Raw genomic sequence first — 24,188 nt, forward strand, 5'->3', positions numbered from 1 at the left:
TGGCTGAAAAGCTGGCACGCAGCTTTTGTTGAGCTGTTGAGTTTGAGCTGCTGTCATCATGCTAGGCTGCCGCGGCATCAAACTAAAATAATACTTTTGTAGCATGAAGTGAATAAATACTGCATGTTTTTTACCTCTTTCATCGCACTCTCTCTCCGAGTTCAGTGTTCCGTTTTCGACAGGTAAGTGGGTGATCTCATGCTATTTTGGTTAAACAGTACTACCGTTTAGCATGTACTTTTTCCGAGCTCCGGCCAACTACGGTTTAATGAGGCTTCACTGTATTTGAATAGGCCGCATTGAAGTTGCGTCTGAGCTGAAGCTTCCTCTTCAGAGGGCATCATGGGTCTTGGAGAAAGAAAAAAAAATCATTTCTGTTATTTTGCAAATCCTTATATTAGGGTGCACGTCCTGTCAAAAAACTGAGTTGAGGAAGAAAACACTGTACCTGCCCTATGAAATGCTCAGTTCTGTCCACGAAAGTGCTGAAATGACCAATTTTATGCCGTTCGCCATTCTAAAACACTCCATCATAGCCAAGCCACCTTGATCTTGTTCGAAAGAACATCTTTCCAGCTTGCTTTCCTGCCAAAAATGGGCCTTCAATGCCACTTCAGAAGAACGCTACCTGGTTTTGCAGCATGAGATGGGTATTTTTGCGCTTTTTAAGATTCTTTGCATTTTTTTTTCAAATTATAATTTTTGCAAGTCTAACATTTTAGGAGCAGCCCCATGCACCTGCTACCCATTCAATCCTGTCAATTCCCTTTTTGCCTCAATACTAGAGAGCCAGAGAGTGCACAAAAATTGTAATATAATGCTTTAGGACGCTGCAACATACTGAAATCTAGTAAAAATTGAGACTAAAAATTCACACGTGCAAAGCTGCAACTTTACAATTTCGTAACTTCAGTTAAAGCACAGATACATACATAGATCAAATGTGCAAACTTGTACTCGTTGAACACTTGGGAATATACCTGCTCTTAAGTTGAGCTTTTTTGGTTCAATACGTTTTCTGCAAGTTGTACATCCCAAATTTATAACACACTAACAATTGTTAGCTCTTTTGTGGATTCACTTGAAAAGTAATTCTATATTTGTAATCAGCACGCAAGGTTAAATATTTCCCGAAAATTTCATTGGTCTAGAGTCACTAACAAAAATGTTTTGTTTTTTTCCAAAACCCATGTTCCCCCCCCCTCTCCCCTATTAAATTAAGTAGTACACAAGTGTTCTTGCCATTCACCCATGTCGAAATGCACCCACTATGGATGAGAAATGAACCCTCAAACTTTCACTCAGCTGCAGAATGCCACGGATCCAGTGCAGCACATATTAATCATTGTAGACAGTCGCACGACGACTAATGTCTCTGTCCCTCTTATTTCACTTTATAACGTCAACATTATGCTGAACCTGACAGACTTCTGAACACATTAACAGCTCGCAAACAAAAAAAGCCCGGACCTAAAGCTTTCACACAGAATCTGTGCTTGGGCTTCCACTGTCCATCAATTTCGGTTACCATATTTCAGTGACCGACTTTGTCTTGCGTATCTGAACATCCTCACACAGGCAATGCATGATAATGAGTTAAAAATATATATATTACTCGCTTCCATATTAAACTGGCGCCGACACAGAGCACAAGAAGAGTTAAAACACAAGGCGTGTAGGCCTGCATTGGCCTGCATTGTAAGTGGCTGGAACGAGCCAGCGGTAGGTGTGTACCATCGGGCAGCGTGCCGTTGGTGCCAGGACTGTCTCCGTTTGTTATCCGCTCTGCTGACTTCCTGATCTCCCCGGGCATCAGAGGTGGCTCTGACTTTTCTTTGTTTTCGGTGTCCTTCTCTGGTGACCCTTCCTTGGAGTCCTCCTAAAACACGTGAAGTTATTGAGAGAGTGATTATTAAATGATTAAATGCCAACGGGGGAAAAAAAAGGACCAAAATAAAAGTATATGAAAATAAGTTTGCACATGGTCTCAGGGTCACGTGTAAACATATCATACCGTGCACATATCAGCATGGTCACATGCTGATATGTGCATGCCATTCGTGACCTGAAAGTACTGGGAGTGCAGCTTTAACCCTTTAACCCTCGCAATAATTCTGGAAAAACATCCCAAATTTCCTAAATTTTTTTGTGCAGTCTATTTCTTTATGCATACCGATTCTGAAAACATGTCATTTGATTGGCTACTGGCTAGAAATAACACAAAATTTTTTAAGAAAGGAAAGCTGCTCTTGAGAGCAGCTTTCCCTCAATGCTGACTGTAACTCGAACTCGTTTTTGGCAGTGGGAGCAGCACATCTGGCTGACGAGTGCAACTCGTTATTAGTAACAGTAAAACCTGGTTACCATGTACCTGGTTAATAAGTTTTTCCAGTATAAATACAGTCGCAATGAATCCTTCGCCCTGTCGTCATTGAACCTAATGTATTGGCCGACTGCCCAACACATGCAAAACAGTTAGTGCGTAGTAGTATTCACTTCATTGTTCGGAGCGTACAAGCGTGGAATTGGCAAATTGTGCATGCAGACCACAGATAGCGAAATTGCAAAGCAGGGATGCCTCCTGCATTGCAGTCGCCACTAATGGCAATGTCAAAACACAGTAGCCATGACTTGTTTCCTGCTCCCATAGCTTCTAGCGCTTACACGTCGTCGTGATGGATGACGACGAGGTTTTACTGTATTAGTACAACCTCCCATGACGAATACAGCTCGGGATTGGGGGTTAAAGGAGATGCACGCAAGATTTATGACAATTATTCTTGGTGAACAAGGTCAACTTCAAACAGTGCAGACTTTGGTAAGTGTGTAGTCTCAAAAACACTGCGAGGAGAAGGCTAGAAAAAATTACAGTAAGCACCTAGGAACAAGTTTTCATTGAAAAAGAGCGTCTGAAAAAAAAAAAAAGGAAAGGCTAGCAACAGGAACGTGAAAAGCGCGACAGTGGTACAGCAAACAGCATGCAAATTATGCCATACCTGGCAGCCCAGACTACAACACCAGCAACGTGAACTACAAGGCTCCCACAGCTGGAATAAGTGTCACCGATTCTTATGGCACCCCACGCACAGTGTTCCAACAGTTGTTCCAAATCGTGGTGCTTCATACTATACCAGGCTGTTTCCTTTCCCTCAAGCAGTGACAATCTATTCATGTGGTACTGAAGCAAGACGAGCTCACATGCTGGTCAGTTCACATGCTGGTCAACTCACCTTCTTCGCCTCCTCGCCGTCCTTGGCCAGCTGTTTTTTCTCTAGGCTTCGCAGGTGGAAGGCAGCAAGCTTCATGAACAGCACGTAGCGAGCCCTGCGGAAAACATTGCCACACGGAATAAACACCAACACAGTTTGACGATTTGGGTGCCGACCTGTCCTGATCTCAAGAAACGAGCATGAATGAAAGGAGTGAAATCATGCTGCCAAGGTGAACAACATGAACAATTCAAGACAAATGAATGATGGCCAGAGGGCGTCTAGAAATAAATGGAAGAGACGAGACTCGGTGTACTCAAAAAGAGTCGGTGACAATGAATATGTGCAGAACTTGTGCTGCGCATAGCCCCTTTTATGTGTAGTGCCGACAGTGCTGGCTAAACTAAAATGCCTCACTACAACACGAGCTGCGGTAATTGATTAACCCTTTGGGGGTCAATGAAGTAAATATACGACGCCGCGAACGAAGCCCAAAATGGTCAATGCCGTATATTCACGGCACCGTCTGTATGCTTAAAAAGCGCCCCAATTTTCAAACTTTATTTTCTGTTGTGTGCTGCCACTATGTGGGAATACAGGGAATTTTTTTCGCACACCTCCTCTCTCTCCGTTTTCGTTGCATGGTTTGTTTTAGTGCTAGTTCGCTCCGGCGCGTCTATATAACACTGCTCACGCATTGGCGTGCACGTGGGCGGGCGGCAGTTTGAGTTTTCTTCCGTGGGTGGTTTCGGCTTCTCGCGCTTGTGAAACTGATGGCTATCTCGTTACTAATCACTCAAAGGGCGACCACTTGTTTCTTGCTTGTTTAGTGCTCAAGGGGGTGCGTACAGGAAGGATGCTGCCATGCATGCGTTTCCGTTGCTTTTTTTTGGGGGGAGATCTGCGAAAACTAATTACCTCTGGTTGGCGATAAGATGAAGATCACCGGAAGTTTGTCACACGTTTTGCTTTTTTGACTGGCACACAACCACACAGTTTTCTTGAGTGTGCGCACCTACGCAGTTCGATTATGCTATGGATGTACGTATTAGTGTAAGAGTAGGAACATTTGAATCTTGTGAAATATTCTCGTGTGCGCATTTTCAAAGCCTTGAACTACAACAATGCATCAAATTTTCAATTCTTATAAGTTTATTTTCTTTTTTATTGTTGTTATTCATGAGTGAAGAGTACATATATACCAATGCAAAATATTTTTTTCTCACTTTACAGTCACCCTAGAAAAATTATGGTGAATTTTTTTCGAAATAAGTCCCTAAGAAGAATTGGAATCTGCAATAAAAAAAAAAAATTGACCCTGGGCAGTCACATATGGCGAAAAAAATGGTCACTCAAACGGTTAATATTTTTAACATCGAGCACAATGCTGTGCTATGCAATGAATGGGCAAAGCGCTGTTAGGCCGTGCACAAGCGCACCGCCAGCTGAGCCAGCTGAATATGAAGAGCACTGTTGATGCTGTATATTTTTGTGCTAACATGCTCAGTTTGCGAGACTCGTGTTATATTCAGACTGTGCTCTGAACGAGATGCCTGCTGGGACACTCACTCAACAAAGGCGTCAATCAGCTCCTGTCGGAGGCAACACAGCTTGTGCTTGTGTTCCCGTGGGAAGCCTGCTGCTCGGGACTCCTTGCACAATTCCACACCGTCCACTGCAACGAAAGAAACGGAGGTAAATCTCGACATGTCAAGAATGCTTTGCTACCAAACGGAGATGCCATCGAACCTGCACTTCCAAAAATCAGAGCTGTAATTTCCTTAATTGTGAAACCTGATGCATTTCCCTCCAAGATTATATGTACTAAGCAGAGCTCTCTGATCAGCTCAATAGTTCAGAGACCATTTGTTAACCTTTCATAACTTCAATGTACTTCTGTTATGCTTTAGACCTGTGACAAGTGGCTATGGTGAACAATGTAAAGCCGAGACCACACGTACACTTGCGGACGTGCACAAGCTCGCGTCCGCGCCTAGTGCTTGTCGTGCCTTGCGAGTAATGGAGGTTTGCGTCCACAAAGGCGCATGACAGCGCGCGCTTACTGGACTCACTCACAGATGCCTTAGCAGGCGCCGCTTCATACTTTGTTATTGACAGTGTTTCAATATGCTTCAATATCTATAAACGTAAATGTTATGTTTTTATAGCTGTTAGATCAACGCAAAAAGGAAAGAAGAAGCACTTTCTTGCATGATATAAACCTGCTTCAATGAGGGTTGAATGTTCCGTGCCGCAGCTGCGTAGCCAGGCCCGCCGACGCGAGGCAACCCAAGTGCACAATAACAGAGAGGAGCTGTGCCCCAAGATTACGCCGAGTTTCGACGCATATGAGCCATGCCCCACCATGTGCGCATGCGTGGGCGCGTTAACGTGAGCTTGTGCGTGTCCGTAAGCGTACGTGTGGTCGGGGTTTAATACAGTCATCGTACAATGTGATATGTCGTTGAAACCACTGGCATGTGCAATCGTGCAATTATGAATAGGGAACCTGTGCAAAAGCTGCCGTGCTGCAATTTGCTCTAACAAAAAAGCTACCGCCGCTGCTAGGGTTTCTCTGTGCCTCTATCAGAATACCTTTTCCACACTTCAGTAAAACGATACCATTTGTAGCGAGAGTAATTATGCAGATGTAGGCCTGAAAAGAAATCGAATGACAATCCTAAACCAGTTGTCACTCTCTAGAAGCAACTACCATATGGTGCCGAGTATAGGTTGACCCGTCTTTCTTCTAAAATTAGTGTCCCAAATTTGAGGTGCCAACTCATACTGGAGCCAATTTACAAGTCGACTATTTGTTGGTGGTATGCATAGCGGCACACATGTGGAACTGGCTTCACATCTGTGCTCAGTTTCAGCTTCAGCTTTGGCTTAAAGTTGACTCTTGAGTCGATTAGTGAGCTGCATGGTTTCATGGCGTAGCCACCCTGTCGACCATGATTTGTGAGGTGGTTATGAAGTGCTCCATTTAGACACTGTTGGCACTGGCTAGCATTCAAGAGGTCACTGGCAATGGCATTAACAGCTGGCCACTTTGTCACTAGGAGCGGCGACAAGCTAATGAAGCCCAGTATTTAGCAGCACGAAGCGACGAGTGGCAGCTTCAACTACGTCACGACAGATAAATTTGTCAACTTCTCTTTGGAGGCACCTCTCCTTCCAGGAAAGCAGTAGTCATATTCAGAGTTGACTTATATGTGATAATATACGATAGCTCCCTGTTGATTTGAAATACCGATACTAGGATGCCAAAGAAGGGCTAGAGAAACAAGCAGGCACACATTAACTTTCAGCTGTCAATGTTTGTCAAAGGTTCCTGTCAAAAGGAAAGAACCAACAGAGACACAAACATTGCCAGGTATTCAGCAACTGGCCGAACTATGTACTTTACTAAAATACAATAAATTTCTCGCTGTGTGCAATCAAAACAAAAGGGCAGAGAAAGGACTTGCAAGAATTGCAAGAAAAGGCGGGGTGTGATGCAGTGACTTATGCAACAGGTAGTGTGTTCCTGTTTTAATAATTAGTTGTCAATATGCCCCGTAATTTTCTTTTTTTCTCTTAAAGGGGGCACGACAACTAATTTTTGATCATAATCTGTATTGTGTGAGGTAATTTTTGTGCATTCAAGAACACATTGGCAAAATTTTAGCACATTTGAGGCAGCAGGTAAATTGTGATCGAATTTTTTATATTACGCTCGAACAGTAGTATAACAGTCGAGCAACACTGGCATGCTCACGAGCCTTGACGTCACAAGCTGCATGCTTGCCAAGCGAGCATGTATATTCCGGCGAAGAACAGATGTTTCAGCGGTTCATCCATGCAGGAAACTTTTGCTTTGTTCAGCTTGCTATTGGATTGTTCAACTTGCAGCGGCTGTACCAATGCCACCACAACGCCTACGTAGCACGCTGCGGGTTGGCCAAGTGAACGGAGCAAGGAGTGCTCCGTATTGTACTTCAGGCTCTCCAAGGAGCCCGTCAAGCATAAGGCTTGGGAGACAAATGCAGGCAGCAAGGACTGGCGCTCATCCGACACTTTTCTTCCGTTCTCGAAACACTTCGCGCCAGACAGCTACGATGATTTGCGATTGCTCGCCGAGCTTGGGATACTCGTGAAAATGCTGAGGCTGCGACCAGACGCGATGCCGACCGTGTTTGCACACCGACCCATCTGTCAGGCAGTGCCCTGGCCAAACACTAGCCTTGCTATATTGTTTACCGATATCGGGTGCAATAAAGTAAGTTTAAGTAAAGGGTCAGCAAAAGTGTACATTGCGCAATCCTTGCCCCGCAGACACATGTATGCGGGCATTTGTTTACATATGCCGCTCGCAACTGCAAAGGGAATCCAAGAGATATGCATGCATGGAATGCGTGCTAGCAAACAATATATGCGCGTAATACCATATTTACTTGCATAATGATCGCACTCGCGTAATGATCGCACCCCTGAATTTTGTCGTCAAAATTCGATTTTTTTTATTTCCCGTATAATGATCGCACCCTGAACTTGTCGCAGCGATATGTCGTGTGCCAAGTCTAGCTAATAATGATCGCGCTTACCATCTGTCGAATGCTACGCGAACGACTCGTATGCACGCACCAAACATGCTTAAGTAGATGCCTCATTTCATTACTTTCATCACTTTCCGCACAACCAAACTTGCCTTTATTATGGGTAGGCTTTATAATGGTTGTAGTCAACAAAAACAAAAAAGGCGCCTTTCGATTCTTTTCATCTGCACTCGTGAGCACGCAACAAATCGCGCGCGGCAATGATAGTAGCCACGTTTACACTGATACGTTAAAAGTGTACCCTGTTCATACGCCAACGCTTGTAACACAGCTAAGATATTCGCCCACCCTTAGCGGAAACGTGCCGTGTTAGGATAGTAGTGAGAACAGGTGCCGCAGTTTCCGCAGCACGCCGGCCGTGGGCACGTTGCAAGTGCTAGGCGGCGCCGTCTTTCCGACCCCAGCGCCATCTGACGAATAGTTGCGCGAATGTGGTAGGATTACTCGCGGCGTCAGCAGCCCGCGCTGCGTGTTTGGCGTCCTGTCAAACGGTAGCGATGGCGCGAAACAGCGTGCCTATATTAATTTGAACCGGGTTTCGGTAATTACAAGATCTTCATAGCTATTTTCGTGAAAAGAATTTAGAGAAAGGAAGTCGTCTATTTGAAGTGGGGCACGTCTACGACGTGAGGGAAGTGTTGAACTCGCGCTGATCGGAAGTGACTGCTAGGTTTATTCCGCGAACGAAAAATAATGCACCAGCGAGATGCGTGAAGCTCAGCGTAAGTTACTTTGTTATCTACGGTGTGGACGTGTGAAATTACAGGCGACCTTGATTCTTGAAGATCGGCGACAGCAGACAAATCCTAGCGGGGAGCTGCGATTGCCGTGCTGGCATCGCAGGGAAGTGCAAGGACGCCGCGGTAGTTTTCTTGTACATACAGGACGGCAAATACGAATCCAAAACATCTCATCCAAGAACGTGGGGCGTACGAACGACTCCCAAGACCTACCAGAGGTATTCTAACGTTGCTCTCCCCAAACACAAAAAAGGGGATGAACTTACCAGTTGTGTTAGACTACGCTGGGAAAATATTTTCGCCCAAGTTACTGGAAGTGCGATACTTTTATCTTGCGATTTTTCAGTGCGTGCAAAGGAGGTTCCAATAAACCACGTTGTCAAAAATTTTGGCGATCTCAACTGCCCCTTCGTTGATATGCTGGGCGCAGAAGGGTGCATGCCAGCTCAGCCGGCTGCAACCCCTCCTCAAATCTCTCGGCAAGCCCTAGCGCTGTTTGAATGGGACAGGATTGGGAAAGAGTCCCACAGCTTTACTGCGGTGCAGTGTGGGAACAAACTACTTTGTTTGCTGCATATCCTGGTACGCACTGCAGGCAGTGCTGTAGCAACGGGGGGGGGGGGGGGGGGACGTGGGCCCCGGGTGCAAGGGGCCAGTGGGGGGGGGGAGCGTGTCATATACGTCTGGAGACACACAGAAATTGTTGATATCCTCGCCTTCCTCGAATAAACCCGGGGGAGGGGGGGACAGATGACCTATGGGCCCCGGGTGCCAGACGACCTAGCTACGCCACTGACTGCAGGTGTCGCGTTGCTGCCATCATTGCTGTAAAAGCAAAGAATTCAGCGTAATAATGCAGTTGGCATAACGCCAGAACATAAAACAGCTTATGCCGTCGGACGAGCGCTATCCAGTGTTGACGCCGTTCTGCTTCATACAGTCGGCTTGGCAACATGTAAAACTTTGTTCCTCGTGAGTTGGTGTACGTGCTGTTGCAGCCCACTACTCAACAGCTCGGGTTGCACTTCGGCATTGCTCAGAAAAGGCAACAGCTACGCGCGAAACAGTGCACATACAGGCTTTCCGAACGCAAGCGGGCCGGTCGTATCCTGCCGGTTCCGCGCTCGCCGCCGCGAGGGGCGCCCTAGTAGGCGCGGGAACTACGTTCGCAACCTGCCTATGGGTTTCTGTCACTGGCAGCTAAGCGCGCCCATCTGTTTCTGTCCCCTCAAAGTGGACATGGCTACGTTATTGCCGCAAACTTGCCGATATTAACGATATTATTCATCACTGACAGGGAAGAAACTGTTTCAATGCATGTCATGTACTCACGAGAAGAAAAAAAAAGATCGCATTCGGCGCGTTCGGCTTGCTCCGCCGGCCGCCATTTTTGTTTTGGTGTCCCGCACCCGCATCCCGCAGCAAACGCGGGACGAAAAAAATGTTTTTTTTTTCCGTGGGAAATTTAACCCGCGTAATGATCGCACCCCTGAATTTGCGTCAATTTTTCCTGACAAAAAAGTGCGATCATTATGCGAGTAAATACGGTAATTTGAATTGTGTGAAGTAGCACCAGGCTTTGTCTTCCGTGAACGGGTGGCTAAGCAGTGCTGCGCGCATGAAACGTCAACAGTGCGGAAAGGCATCAGCAGCGTTTCGCGCAACACCAATGTCACCGTCTTACATTGCCCACGTTTACCACACTATCTTAGTCCATGGCCTCCAAGATATGGGCGCGGCAACTTGTTTCATCATTGAGCTGGTGGCGATAAGGTTGAAGTCAAAATACATAGCGCCATCGCTGCTTTTGCTGCTCAAAGATTCGTCGCTTGCTTCACTGCGAAGTTGGCTTTGTAGAAGATATTGCACGCGATATCAGGAGCAAATTCGGCAACAAATGGCAGCTACACTCCGACCTCACATGCCGTGGTAGCTGATTTTGTAGCAGACGATGGTTCGGTTGCATGCAGCTCACGACGTCGCACATGGCTTGGCAATATGGTGGTGGGCGCTGGAGGGCGGGGCTTAGAGCTGGCGAGTTCTAGCTCCTATTTTGGACAGAAATGTGCTTTTACTGCCCAGTTTTTACATGTGTATAGTCATAATAGACCCTCTGCTACAATTTCTTGTGGAAAACCGCAAATTGTTGGGTGACTGTGTCATGCGCAAAACGTCATGTGTAAATAGCATAAAACAGGGCCACTCACAAATGAGGTAGTTGACATCGGGAGGGAATGTCCGCAACAGGTCTAAAATGTAGTGCCTGTTGTCATTGCCCGTAATGCCCTGCAACGAGGAAAAAAGATCGCACTCCATGCAGGAAGCTGAGCTAGCTGAAACCTGAACATCTGAAGCTTTCAGACATTTTCAGCGTATTTTAAAAAAGGAATTTTTTCCTCTCAAGTGCTTACAGCATACATAGAAATAATCACACTAATAAAAGAGGTGGTGGTGTACTTTTTGGTATAAAAATAAAATTTTTAAAAATGATTGTACCCTATCCTTTTAGATCTTGAACTGAACTCGATGAAAAGTCAACAGAACAGCAGGGGTACTGACCTCAGCTACCTTTACTAACAAAAAACACCCACAAAGCCTCGGTGATACAGACAAAAGGGCTCCAAAAGTGGCCATGATGTGAGCCATTCTGTCTGTTGCTACGAAATAGTAGATCTCATTTGCACATTGAATAGACTATTCATTATTCATTCACATTTGTATATTAAAATATTTGCACACCCCTAGTTAAAAAACATTATCTTTGCAAGATGCGTCTGCCTCATTCGCCTTCGACTGCCCTACAGCAGGACGCACAGAAGGTCTGCTTCTCCACAGGAAACGGCAACAAGAAGGCTAGGCTGGAAATAATCATAAAAGCTAGCTACATGAAGCTAAGCTCTTGAACCTTCCAAGTTGTACCAGTACAGATAGTAAGAAGGTAGGCACATCAAGGATTACAGCCCATTTCACAGAAAAGCACACAGAAGCTGGACTTGTTTCATCACGTCCACTTATGCAATTATTAGCACCAGATTGTACCAAAATTCAAAAGAGAATTCAAAACCTCAGTTTTTCATTGTACTTCATTCACCATTGTAAAAGTGCCAGAGGGAAGAGAGCTTGTAATGTTGGCAGGAGGTCACTTTTAGCAGCATCCAAAGTTAAAAGGGGCCACTCACCTTGCACTCAACAGACGAGCACAGCTCTACTTCTTCGCTCTTCTCGTTTATCACACTGCACACAAGAGAGATGGCAAACAATTTTCAGCAAATCATTTTTCACCCACAATACCACGCAGTGTACAACCAAGCACACCGGAGAAAGACCTTGTTTATGAAGTACGACCGAGCTCACCTGTGAGGTAGTATCTTCAGTGCATTTCCAGCCTTCTTCAACTGCAATAAGAGCGCACACATTTCAGGCTTGGAAACTCGCAAATTCATTCAAATAATCATGAAACCGAGGAGATTACTGAATGCGGTAAACAGTTTACGCAGAATGGGAAGAGAAACAAACCAGCTCGAGGTAGTCGGGATGCGTGACGACTGTCTTGCCGAAGTCGACTGAACCATAGACGACCGACTGGTCCTGCTCGCGCTCGAGGATGCCAGGGATGATGGACTGCGCCGTGACCCGGTAGCCCCGGTAGTCCACCACCACCGTGCCTAGCGTGCACAGGCCGTCTACGTCCACGGCCGCATACGCTCGCACGCCCTGCACCGGTGGCCAAGTAATTGGAAGGGCACAGGACGTCAACACCAGAACATAAAGCTGCTTGATGGGAAGCTAACGGTGAACACATTAAAGGGACGCAGGAGAAATGCACTAAATTAGTTTAGACCCAGGCACGTACCCAGGATTTTTTTTCGGGGGGGGGCCCACAACCTCCATCATCATCATCATCATCATGTTTTATGTCCACTGCAGGACGAAGGCCTCTCCCTGCGATCTCCATTTACCCCTGTCCTGCGCCAACCGATTTCAACTAGCGCCCGCGAATTTCCTAATTTCATCGCTCCACTCCACTTTCCTTCTCTTGGTACCCATTCTGTAACCCTAATGGTCCAACGGTTATCTAACCGGCGCATTACATGACCTGCCCAGCTACATTTTGTCCTCTTGATGTCAATTAGAATATCGTCTATACTCGTTCGCTCTCTGATCCAAACCGCTCTCTTTCTCTCTCTTAACGTTATGCCTAGCAATCTTCGTTCGATCGCTCTTTGCGCGGTCCTTAACTCATTCTCAAGTCTCTGCCCCATATGTCAGCACTGGCAAAATGCACTGATTGCACACCTTACTTTTCAATAGTAATGGTATAAGCTTCCAGTCAGGAGCTGGCAATGTCTGCCGTATGCGATCCAACCTATTTTTATTCTTCTGTGAATTTCCTTCTCATGATCAGGGTTCCCTGTGATTAATTGACCTAGGTAAACGTACTCCTTCACAGTCTCTAGTGGCCGACTGGCGATCCTGATCTCTTGTTCTTTTGCCCGGCTATTTATCATTATCGTCATCGTCTGCATATTAATATTCAACCCCACTCTTACACTCTCTCTGTTAAGGTCTCTAATCATTTGTTGTAGCTCGTCTGCATTGTTGTTGAATAGAACAATGTCATCGGCAAACCGAAGGTTGCTGAGATATTTGCCGTCGATCTTTACTCCTAAGACTTCTCAGTTTAATAGCTTGAATTCTTCTAAGCACGCAGTGAATAACTTTGGAGAAATTGTGTCTCCCTGTCTGACCCATTTCCCTATAGGTGTCTCCCTGCTTTTCTTGTGTAGAATTAGGGTAGCTGTAGAACCTCTGTATATATTCTTACGCGAAGGAGGAGCCAGTAAGACGAGAAACTATTTACAGGTTATATTTACTACAACGGTTGCAGTGCTGAGCGGTTAGATTCACAGCGCGAGCCCAGTTCGTTCTTCCTCCTCTTTTCTGGAGTAATGGCGCCCACGCACCTCGTTCAAACAAACAAATACCATACGCATGTAGCAATATTTTTCTAGCTTTTCACGTAAGCGTTCTGTAGTCCTTGATTACGTAGTGCCTCTAGACTGCTGGTATCTCTACTGAATCAAATGCATTTTCGTAATCTATATAAGGCACATAGAGAGGCTTATTGTACTCTGCAGATTTCGCGATAACCTGATTGATGACATGGATGTGATCCATTGTAAGGTATCTCTTCCTGAAGTCAGCCTGTTCCCTTGGTTGACAAAATCCAGTGCTGCCCTTATTCTATTGGAGATTATTTTGGTAAATATCTTATATAATATTGGGAGCAAGCTAATGGTCCTATAATTTTTCAATTCTTTAACGTCTCCTTTTTTGTGGATTAGTATAATGTCTGCATTCTTCCAGTTTTCTGGGACCCTTGCAGTCGATATACACTTCGTATAAAGAGCCGCCAGTTTTCCAAGCATTATGTCTCCTCCAACTTTGATTAAATGGACTGTTATTCCACCTTCTCCTCCCGCTCTTCATCGTTTCATGTCTTGCAGCGCCCTTCTGACCTCATCGCTAGTTATAGGAGAGTTTCTGTATCCTGTTCATTACTGTTTCTAAGTGAGGTATCGTGACTCCTCTGGGTACTGTATGCAGGTCAGCTTAGAATTTTTCCGCTGCTTTTACTGTATCTTCGAGATTGCTTATGATATTATCCCTCTTATCTTTTAGTGCATACATCATGGTTTGTCCAATGCCAGGTTTCTTTTTTACTGATTTCAGGCTGCGTTCATTTTTTTACGGTTTCTTCAGTCTTTCACATGTTATAGTTTCGAATATCACTTATTTTCGCCTTGTGGATCAGTTTTGACAGTTCCGCGAATTGCGTAACACTGTGCGGCCGCCAGTCCCATACAACCCCATAGAGCGCAGGGCTCTGCGATTCTAGACGTACTGCGCTCACCGAGAAAGGTTAGAAAAACACCCACATAAGCACAGCAGAGAAGTGGCTACGTGAGGCGGTTCGACCGATAACTGTAGAAGCGTCATTCAAAGCAAGTAATTATTCTCCACTTCCGGCGGTGTTTTCTCTACTTCCTTTTTAAATAAAAAGATGTTGATCCATAAATATTCTCATAAACAACGGTTAACATTTTTATTATTCGTTTTTGCTTGCAGTTTGGTTGTTACGTTGGCTCTTTCCTTAGTAGATCGCTTAATTTCTCAACTCCTTGCGATTTTTGTTTCCGGTTTCCAATTTTGCACGAAAAGTGCTATACAATTAAGGAAAAACAGACGAGGTAACTGGCGACAGTCATGTTGCTTATGGGTTTAAGGGTTATTGCAGGGTTTCATGATGGACGCTCTTTCACATCATTTTATTTTCCACCTTATCTAACCCATATCACCTGTATCGGGCATCTGCCAGCGTCGCGGCGAGCCGTAACTCAAGGAAATAATGAAGCAAAGGGAAAAGTTAATCGCAATTGTTGTTTTCTCCGGCCGCAACTCGTTCCATGAGAGTACAGACCAGCTGAGTAACAGCCGCATCCCTCTCCTGGTCCCAGGATCAGCCTAAACAAAGAAGGTTGAACTAACAAAAGCAACAGCTATGCGCGTGACGGTTGAATAGATGGTGACAACTAAGCGCATCTCGATGTAATCCCGCGGGTGCGGAATCTATGAGAAAACTGTCCTTCACATTACAAGAGATGCTCATAACTACCGCCATCTAAAAGGAGTGAAAAAGGCAGCATAAGGCTGACCGATGAACAGCTGCCAAGTCTCAACATTAATCTGGCGGTGCTTTAGGCATGTGTGAGAAGTGGTGGCGTGGGTGGGGAGGGGGGGTATGCCACTTGATTTCGGGGGGGGCCTGGGCCCCCCCGGGCCCCCCCCTGGGTACGTGCCTGTTTAGACCAATAAGGTATTCTCCCAGAACTCTATTTCCACTGATTTCACTGTAATAAGTTGTTCATAAGCAAAGTAAACACACGTCAAATTTACATTTTCTTGAATGTCACGCCAGAACCCCAGCCTGTTTACGTCAGTGTGACGATATTGAAGTTATTTTTCTCCTGTTTGGGCTGTTGTTGCGCTGAAAAACTGATTTAAACTTGCCGAGTTCAATCTTTCATTGCTTTAGAAGACAATGCAGTACACCTTTGGAGATAAAAGTTTTATCAGGCAGATGCCGTCAAAATTGTGATGTCATGGCAGGCTGGTGCAGAAACATTAAGTAGGCGGTGCTATGCCATCTTTTGTTTTTGCATCTTTTATTGTTTGTCAAGACTCCTCGCCAGTTTTTCTTTCTTTCTATTGTAGAAACATCTCTTACTAATACAACTGCATTTATTTTTCTCTTTAGTGTTGCTTCACAATAAAATGAAACAACTTTTGCAGATGCAATAGCAACACAAAGCCATCCATGGTTGACAGACCTACTTCAGAGTAGGCTTATGTGGGAACACTTGTTTCCAAGCCACGTCACGGCCCAAAGCCTCAGTAGTTTGGCGAGTCATAAAAATTCGTTTAAAAAAGAGAGCATTTCTGCTGGCCCTACTAACTTTAAATTTCATTACTTAGACAGGACACAAGAACATAGGACAGGGCTCGTCCTGTCTTTGTGTTTTGCTACCATGGATGCATACTAACGATCTTGACTTAAGACCCTTTCAAGTTTCATTACTAAATTATATGCACTTGCATGCAGTATTTTCAAATTTAAGCATTCAACAATGAATACAAGTACAATAGAATTTCGGTGATACAATTATGCCCGATACAAATTTTGGGGCAATAATAATTTTTCAAGAGTTCTGGCCAAATTCTATTAGCTTACAATGTGCCTGATTTCTAATGTTACAAACAGCTTTTCTTGCAGGTTCAAACGATATAAACAAGCTGCCAAGCAATCCCTGGCACAGCCAATGAGGAGGCCTTGGCCCATTGACATGGCACTGGCACACATTGTCAGGCCAGCAGGGTGGCCGGTCGATGCGGCGGTCACGTTCCTGTTGCCAGGGCAACCTTGCGGGGAGGCTTGACTGTTACACATCCCCCGATGTTGTTTTCACTGCATGGCTCTCACGTCTCCTGTAATCTGGCTTCTCGACGTAGCTTGGAAGCAGCTTGCAGCTTTACCACCACAAATAAAAGTAAACAGATTTCGTTATCTTGCACAAATCATGTCCTTATCACCCTTAAGCAGCAGCTAAGATGCATCAATGAAAGTAACTCAAAATAATCCGGCAAATCATGAAATGTTGACCTTGAAACAAGCGAAGTGCGCAGCTTGCTGCTGCCAAAATGTGTGCGAAACAAGCACGCCGACTCAAATTTGCGTCAGCCAATAGGAGTGCTCCTTGCGCGTCACATGATTGCAGTTAACGAATCGTGACTAGTTTTCCATTTTCGCACTCACTTTTGTTGCTTTTATTTCTGCATGGAGGAATACAGTGCAGCATCTGTCTGAATTTCCATTTTCTCGTGTTTACAGTGATACAAAGATTGTGGTGCCGCACCAACGGAAAGCTGTGCTCAATGAATCAGCAGTGCATAGCACCTCCCAAAACTCGTGTTTCTTCCAGATTTCGAAGCAAACACCCCAAAAAAAGTGTAATTTTCTCAAATTCTGCTGCATACTGCTTACACATATTTTGTCACGAGATAAAGGAAGGATTGTGGTACGAAAAAGTTTAGAACTCGCAAAGTGTGAGCAAGTGGACCACTTCACTGCTAAGTCCCCCTTAATTTCCAGATGTTTTAAAAAGTTTTCAGGTGGTACGAATTATTGCGCCATCCCGAGAAGCTTGTAACATCGACATCTTACAGCATACATCGCTGCAAACCTCACAGATTTCCACAACTTACTTGCAAATCATTGCAGGGTGCCACAAAAGCTGCTGCATCACCACCCAATTCCTTGTAGTGGTCTCGCACATCAAAGCCCAAGCTAAAGAAGATATTATTCCAGATGAACATCTGCATCCTGCAAGGAAAGAAGTTTGGGAATGTCATTCTTTGTACGCACCGCATTGACACTGTACAGAGATAGTGCAATGCATGCCACCGCTGACTAGGTGTGCGTTTGGGAATTCAGACAGCTAAACCTATCGGTGTGACTTTCCTCACCACCGTGTTGCTCATCTGAACAGCGAGCTACTTTAGTGGCCTTAAATATGGTATAGGTAACCTGATTGATATGTTCCTATTATGCAGTATTTCCCAGCCCTAATGTTCATGAGCGAGAACACAAAAAATGACCCCATACAGTTACGCTCATTTTTTGCCGGTTCATATATTTCTCGGAAACAATATCTTCCGACACCAATGTGCAGTAGACCACCAATCTGTGATTGTATATGTTTTCAGCCTGATAGATCCCATGTAAACAAGAAAAGCCGCGAGGTGCCCGCAATCAAGAACAGTAGCCACCCCCAGCCCGATCTACCCAATCTTGAAGGCCACCATGTTGGACATTCCATTGGCTTGGCCAGGCTTGGCGTTCGAGCTGCTCGCTTTGTAGCCTCTAAGAATGGGAAGCGCACGCTAGAGAGAGTGCTATTCTACGGTCTCGAAGGCCACGCCCACTTTTTCTTGGACTGACAAAATGCCCCAGAAGACGCTTTTTACTTTCTTTTTTTTTCGGTAAGCACTATCGTCTTGGTGCGGAATCCATTCTACATGCAATGTGTCCACAGAGCAAGTCTCTCTCAACAACATCTCCTTTACTATAGATGTCTGCTGCGTGGCCCGATAAACCTGGTTCCGTGCCCTCAGCCTTTTCTCGTCTCCATGAAAAGGCGGCGAGCACCGCTAATGGCGCATGCCCGCAACCTAGATCATATGCTGCAGCCTCCTAGGTTACCATGGCATCTGTTACCGTCTTGGAGGCGCATGGGAATGCTCGCTAGCATTCAGCTGCCGCTTCAACAAGTTGAAAAGGCAACGAGCACCGCCTCACGGAAGTTATGAAGTACTAAGGGAAACACTGCTACAATGGAAAAGCAAGTGATGCAGCAGGCATCTAGTAAAGGAGGCATTGCGCTTGGAGACATTGTCGAATCATTGTGCATGTTTGTGCGGCTTCGCATTTGTGTGATCTGCAGTGACTCAGCACCGAACTATAACGCTAGTCGCCAACACCCGATAAGGCAGTGCCGACGAGGCCGTGCGACTGCAAGGAAAATTCATCACTGGCATCGATGCCAGTGACAAACTTTTCCCACTTTATGAAATATGCGCTGCTTTCGCTGCCCCCCGTTTTCTCTATCCGAACAGCGTTATAATTTCAATCGATCCTGGCAAAACGGACTAACCGTGTACCGACAGAAGGATCTGGCCGACATGGCACCGTTCTACAAATTGCAGCATTTTGGTGCTGTGTGTGTGTGATCCTTGCATCGAGCTGACGTCAGCCAGAGCGGCCTACCCGAGGTGTGCTCGGCACTCCTTTTGCACCGAAAATAAAGTGAAATGCTCATTTGGGCAACATCGAGCAAAAGGTGCTTTGCGATGCACGTGACCTGTGGGCACTGCATGGATCTCTACATCAAATATACGAAAAATCAAATAGCAGATGTTCGATTTGGTGATATTTGAGTATTTACACACCTCTATTAGAAACACTTCAACTGATTATCTGGCTGCAAACAAAAGCGGTACTCAATGAGTCGTACGTATCTTAAAGGGTCCCTGAAATAGTCCGGACAAATTTTGTAGACGTGTAGGTTACAGCCACAGTAAATAACTTGCACCACAGTTTGTGTGAAACGTCTCATATTAATAGAGCTACTGAGATACCGTAAACTCCCATGCCCAGTCCGCTTGTGCTTGCGTTTAGCCGAATGCCAGACATGCGAAACACCATTGTGGTAGTGATCCTCCGGCGTAAAGTGATGGCTGCAAACGCACAAATCCTGCTGCCCATAGGCTACCGACAGTCCGATGCATTGCAGCCACTCCACTCGTCTGCTGCCTTGCAGTAGGACACAATGTCGTAGCTTGACATATTGCAAGTCGCTACAGCTGCAGCCCACAACATAACAAGGGCGAACCATGGTGCTCGGGAAAAGAAAGATTGAAACCAACACCGAGCGCGGAGCTCTTGTCAACACGGAGCACATTGTAACACAAGAAGACGACGCTTGCTTGTACTGGAAGTCCCGAGCGTAGTGATGAATTGCCCATGTGAATTCTGTTTATTACATCATTTTTTTACAGAAACAAATTAACTAACATTCCAACTATTACGAACCACATTCGTTTGTCATAAGGTAGGAAAAATTATCGATGATGCGCCCTGGGCAGCGAATCAGATAGCTCGCCTTACTGGTGTCATATGGTCACCTTGCGTCATCTGGTCAGGGGAGGCTGAAAACTCAGCCGAGTGGAGTGCTGCGATCGGTAGCGATGTATATTTTTAAAGCCTTATAATAAATTACACTTTAGGAGGAGCGCTTAGATGCATCAAATGACGATCAGAAGGACCTACCCTAATGACTCAGTACGTTTGTACAATATCGTTAAAATCGTTTCAGGGTAATTTTAAGTCCCAATGCATAGTTTAGGACACTGCTGGCAGACTCAATGACAGTGAGACAATCAAGAGATGAATGTGGCTGTGAAAAGCAAGCATGTTACACGACTGCCATCACTTTACTAATAAGATCACAACTTCTGCAGAAGCTTCGCACAAGTTTTAAACTTGGCGAGTAGATTCGGTGCCATGTACAAGTGAGGTTACCAAATTTCTTCGTTAAGTATGGGTACACTGGTGCAGCAACCATTTGTCAATTGTTTTCTCAGTCAATTCAATATTGTAACATTTCAGTAATTTAACTATTTCTTCCAGTGCCACGAAATCCAAATTAAAGTGCGTTTTATTGTATCACGCAACAAGTCCTGCTTGCCCAAATTACAGCTCCTTTTGCTATGCTTGCTAGAAAGTAATTGCATGCTCTCACCAGATAATTACAGGATAGGAGTACGAGTGTCAATTTGTGTTATTATATTCCGTTTACGTTTACCCTCGCATGCTGAAAAAATTGCATCTAAAATTTAGGACTGCACTGAAAGCAAGCCTCATTCTCAGAGCAAGGTTTGGTCAGCAACACTTTTGAGTGAAAACACCAAGTGAACAATGCAAATGATGTACTTGTCATATTGGAATGACACATCCAAAGTCCTAACCAGCTAAATAAGTAGAACTGCAAATTTTTCGCTGTGTACTGCACTGTACACTGAACTGGGAAGCACACTCACTTGGTCTCCTCTCCAGGATTGATGGCCATGACGTTGCCGTCGACCACGGCGACGGCACCCCGCGTAGCAGCAGCCACGAAGTCGCTGTGCACCTTGAAGACAGCACGCTCGCGCAGCAGCCGCTCGGGCAGGGTCTTGCGGGGCAGCTCGCGCGTTGTCTGCAGCTCGTCGTTCCAGTCACGCGTCTGGCCCGGGATGTGCTCCTCGTAGCCCAGCTTGAACGAGAACGCTGAGGGGGCAAGCCACGTGCGACGGTGAGAGGGCAGGCCACAAATGTCATTAGCACGAATGGAAATGTGTGAACAAGACGAAATAGGCTAGAACGCAGTCTCATTTTTGTCCTAGACGTCTGCATAGCGCTCTGCCCCAATGTCTACAACGGATGTTTGCCATCTGTCCAGGAACAAAGGCAATACGAGAGAAAGTGCTCAGAGATGCCGGGATATGGATGAACCTGCCCACAGGCTACGAGCGGTTAAGTTTCACAAGCAACTAATGCAGGTCCTTTATGAAGGCCTGCATGCATTTATTCAACTATAATATGCCAAGTGGCAACCCGGGCGAACAACAAGAAAAATAAGGTCCACAGGTTGTGCGTGCGCTATGCACCGATTATCAACTGTACCTGGCCACTTGTACTGGCAGCGATCTGAGCACCTAGCGAGACAGTTCTACAGACCATAGGAACTATGGCCACTTTGTGCAAATTGACAAAATTAAGGGGAGGATGAGCAAGAATCTGCACTGAAGGAGCTTGATCACTAGCACAGCAGACTTTTGTTCATTTCACTCCGGTTCATTAATTTTTTTTTGGCTAATACGATCCCAACCAAACATTCTGTCTGGCACCCATGCATCTCTATGGGCCCAAACTTTCATTATTTCTATCCTAAAATTGGCCCTCGCTAGGTAATTCAAACTTTGCCAGCCAGCAGGCTCGAGCCTGACCTCTATGGTTGACCCGACTCCAATAGCGACTGCCTTAGTGGCAGCATCAGTCTCAGCGGAGCTTGGAGAACTGTGAATGTGTTGAACACACGTCATCTGCCGTTGAAAACACTTATTTTCGACCTGCCTGAGGAATATTTTCGAGCAATACCCACAGCTCACAATGTCTGATTACAGAATCTACTGAATTTGAATGCGCGCTTTCTTTTTTCTTTTCTTTTTTACAGGAAATTGGCTGAAAATAGCTTGTGCAATGCAATCAAATACGAAACCAAAACCACGTTTACAGTGTGTGTATGCTTTACCGCACAACACGGATGTATTGCGGCGAAGCCGACTTTGAAAACCGTGCGGAGAAGTTGGCTTTAGAGAACTGGCCACCTTGTGCAACACTTGTATATTTCTAGCTAAAAGCTCAGATGAATGTCATAATTCTATTTTTTTCAGGAGCTTTAATGTAATTTCTATGTTGGTTTTCTATTCAAGCCGCCTGATAATTCAATCAATTTTGTCAGTCCCATCAGGGCCGAATCAACACAAGTCGATTGTAACAAATACTAATGTACAAATGTAAACCACCTTGCCCAACTTTCAGCCTCGTTAGTGGTGTAATACATACAGACCAAAGTTATTTCTCTCTCTCTCTCTCCGCACCCCTCAGAATGTCTAATGTCTTTTCTATACCAAACAACTACATAACACTACCCTTAAATGTAATTTCTCAAAGGATATGCTCTAGACCACGTGCTTTGTTTGCACTTCAACTTATGCTACTGATACCCGCATCAGAAACCAAGAAACTTCCTCTCACCAGCGGCCACACCACTATCGTAAAACATGCCACGGCCTAGAATTGGAAGATTACAATGCCACCAATAAAGTGGACGAAATGAATGCGCACCAGAAGTTCCAAACATTTTGAGCCGGCTAATATTCTCGTTTACTTATAACCATTACTTGAAGCGGCACTGACAATGCAATGCAAGCACAACATTACTTTTACTTTATATTCTGTCATAGGTTCACTTTTCGGCTACAACCACATGTAAAGCATAACCGCAGCTCCCAACTCGAAATGGCACCCTTCCGGCGTCTACCAACACTCAACCATGTACACCTTTCAGGGTGTATATTTGCCATACAACAATAATCGTCATCTGTCTTGCTTGCGTTTCTTTTCTTTAAAACTCGGCGCTCGCTACTTTCCGGTCGAGAATGTTCTGTCATGCTGATAACACACATGCCGTTCGTGACCTGGAAGTACCGGGCTCGCAGAGTTAAAGAAAAGAAATGTGGACAAGACAGATGACGATTATTGTTGTGTGGCAAGATATAACCCAAAGGGTGTAATTTTGTTTAAGAGTTAATTACAGCAAACATGAAGCTCTTTAGAACCCCATGCAAATTATTAAAGGCCCTGTTCTAAAACGCCCCATTAGGTATACTTTCCGAACTAAACTGAGCAGCCTTCACACATCTGCCAACAGACAGAAGCTGCAGTCTCACCGTCCTCTGCACGAATGGCGTCAATGCTGTGCTCAGACGTGGGTGCCAGCCACGAGTAGACCTGGTAGGGCGTGGCCACCCGCTCGAAGGGGTGCCGCTGGGTCCGCTTCTTCTGGATGAGTGCAAAGTTGCGCTTGAAGGAGCTGCTCACCTGCAAGGTTCAAAGATGGCGCAGTGATTCCTGCGGCCCTGAACTTGTCTTACTGTAACCGCAGGCCACTGTTACCCGTCTTTCACTTTTGTGTCCATTCTGGCTTATCTGTGCTCTGGTCACAGTAAGGCTGACCTACATACAGCCCAAACCACTTCGCAATGTCACAACCAGTAGCGCAGGGTCTGACACAAGGAGGTTTACAGCGAGACGAAAGACCAGTCATTACGCAGCTCCCAGAAAATCCTGCATCATCACTGAGCAGTGTCCCAGCATTGGAGGGGAGAGGGCGACAAGTGCAATACAGAGGACGGGGATATGCAGAGTGAAGAAAAAAATCTGCAAACCCACACGTACACACACACACGTACATGCGCATCACTTCTGCCATGGTGGCAGCATGCTGGATAAGTCATGTGCTACAAGGCACTCTGTGAAAGCTTAGCAGAAGTTTCAGACCCATGGGGGTTCTTTAGGCCATTGAGAAAGCACTGCACCTCTGCTCATGGCCTCCAAAATTTGCCTGCACGTGCCATCCTGTTTCGAGGGGCAACGCTCTGCTGCGGCTGCTAGTCAGCAGCACGCACCGTGCGCCAAACTCTGCACTGAATGCATGCACAGTGTGATTCTTCGTCATTTAAAAAAGTAAGCGCTTTTTTTCTTTTGAAATTTTTTCCCTGTTATTTTGCCTGCCTCGTGTGAGCATCGTCTGTAAAGGCCAGTCCCCACAGATTAAGCTATCAAAAGTCGCAAATTTAAAAGAAAAAAACCTAAAAAAATTCGGTTGTAAGAATATACAGTAGAACCCCGCTGTTACGTT

General features: G+C 45.4%; 1 protein-coding gene across 2 annotated transcripts in view; it reads right to left on the reverse strand.

Moving 5' to 3' along the window:
• The window catches only part of clu (clustered mitochondria protein homolog), a 101,912-nt gene that overhangs the window by 42,829 nt on the left and 34,895 nt on the right, over positions 1–24,188 (reverse strand). For both annotated transcript variants that reach the window (XM_065433657.2, XM_065433656.2), the window contains exons 9-18: positions 23,218–23,368; positions 20,764–20,992; positions 17,371–17,488; positions 12,064–12,261; positions 11,902–11,942; positions 11,727–11,781; positions 10,755–10,833; positions 4,779–4,884; positions 3,231–3,324; positions 1,735–1,879 (exon numbers count right to left, since the gene is read on the reverse strand). In XM_065433657.2, the coding sequence (XP_065289729.1) occupies positions 1,735–1,879; positions 3,231–3,324; positions 4,779–4,884; positions 10,755–10,833; positions 11,727–11,781; positions 11,902–11,942; positions 12,064–12,261; positions 17,371–17,488; positions 20,764–20,992; positions 23,218–23,368 (1,216 nt within the window). The remainder of the gene's footprint in view (positions 1–1,734; positions 1,880–3,230; positions 3,325–4,778; positions 4,885–10,754; positions 10,834–11,726; positions 11,782–11,901; positions 11,943–12,063; positions 12,262–17,370; positions 17,489–20,763; positions 20,993–23,217; positions 23,369–24,188) is intronic.

This window comes from Dermacentor albipictus, chromosome 2, assembly GCF_038994185.2.
Source record: "Dermacentor albipictus isolate Rhodes 1998 colony chromosome 2, USDA_Dalb.pri_finalv2, whole genome shotgun sequence".
Taxonomy (NCBI): Eukaryota; Metazoa; Arthropoda; class Arachnida; order Ixodida; family Ixodidae; genus Dermacentor; species Dermacentor albipictus.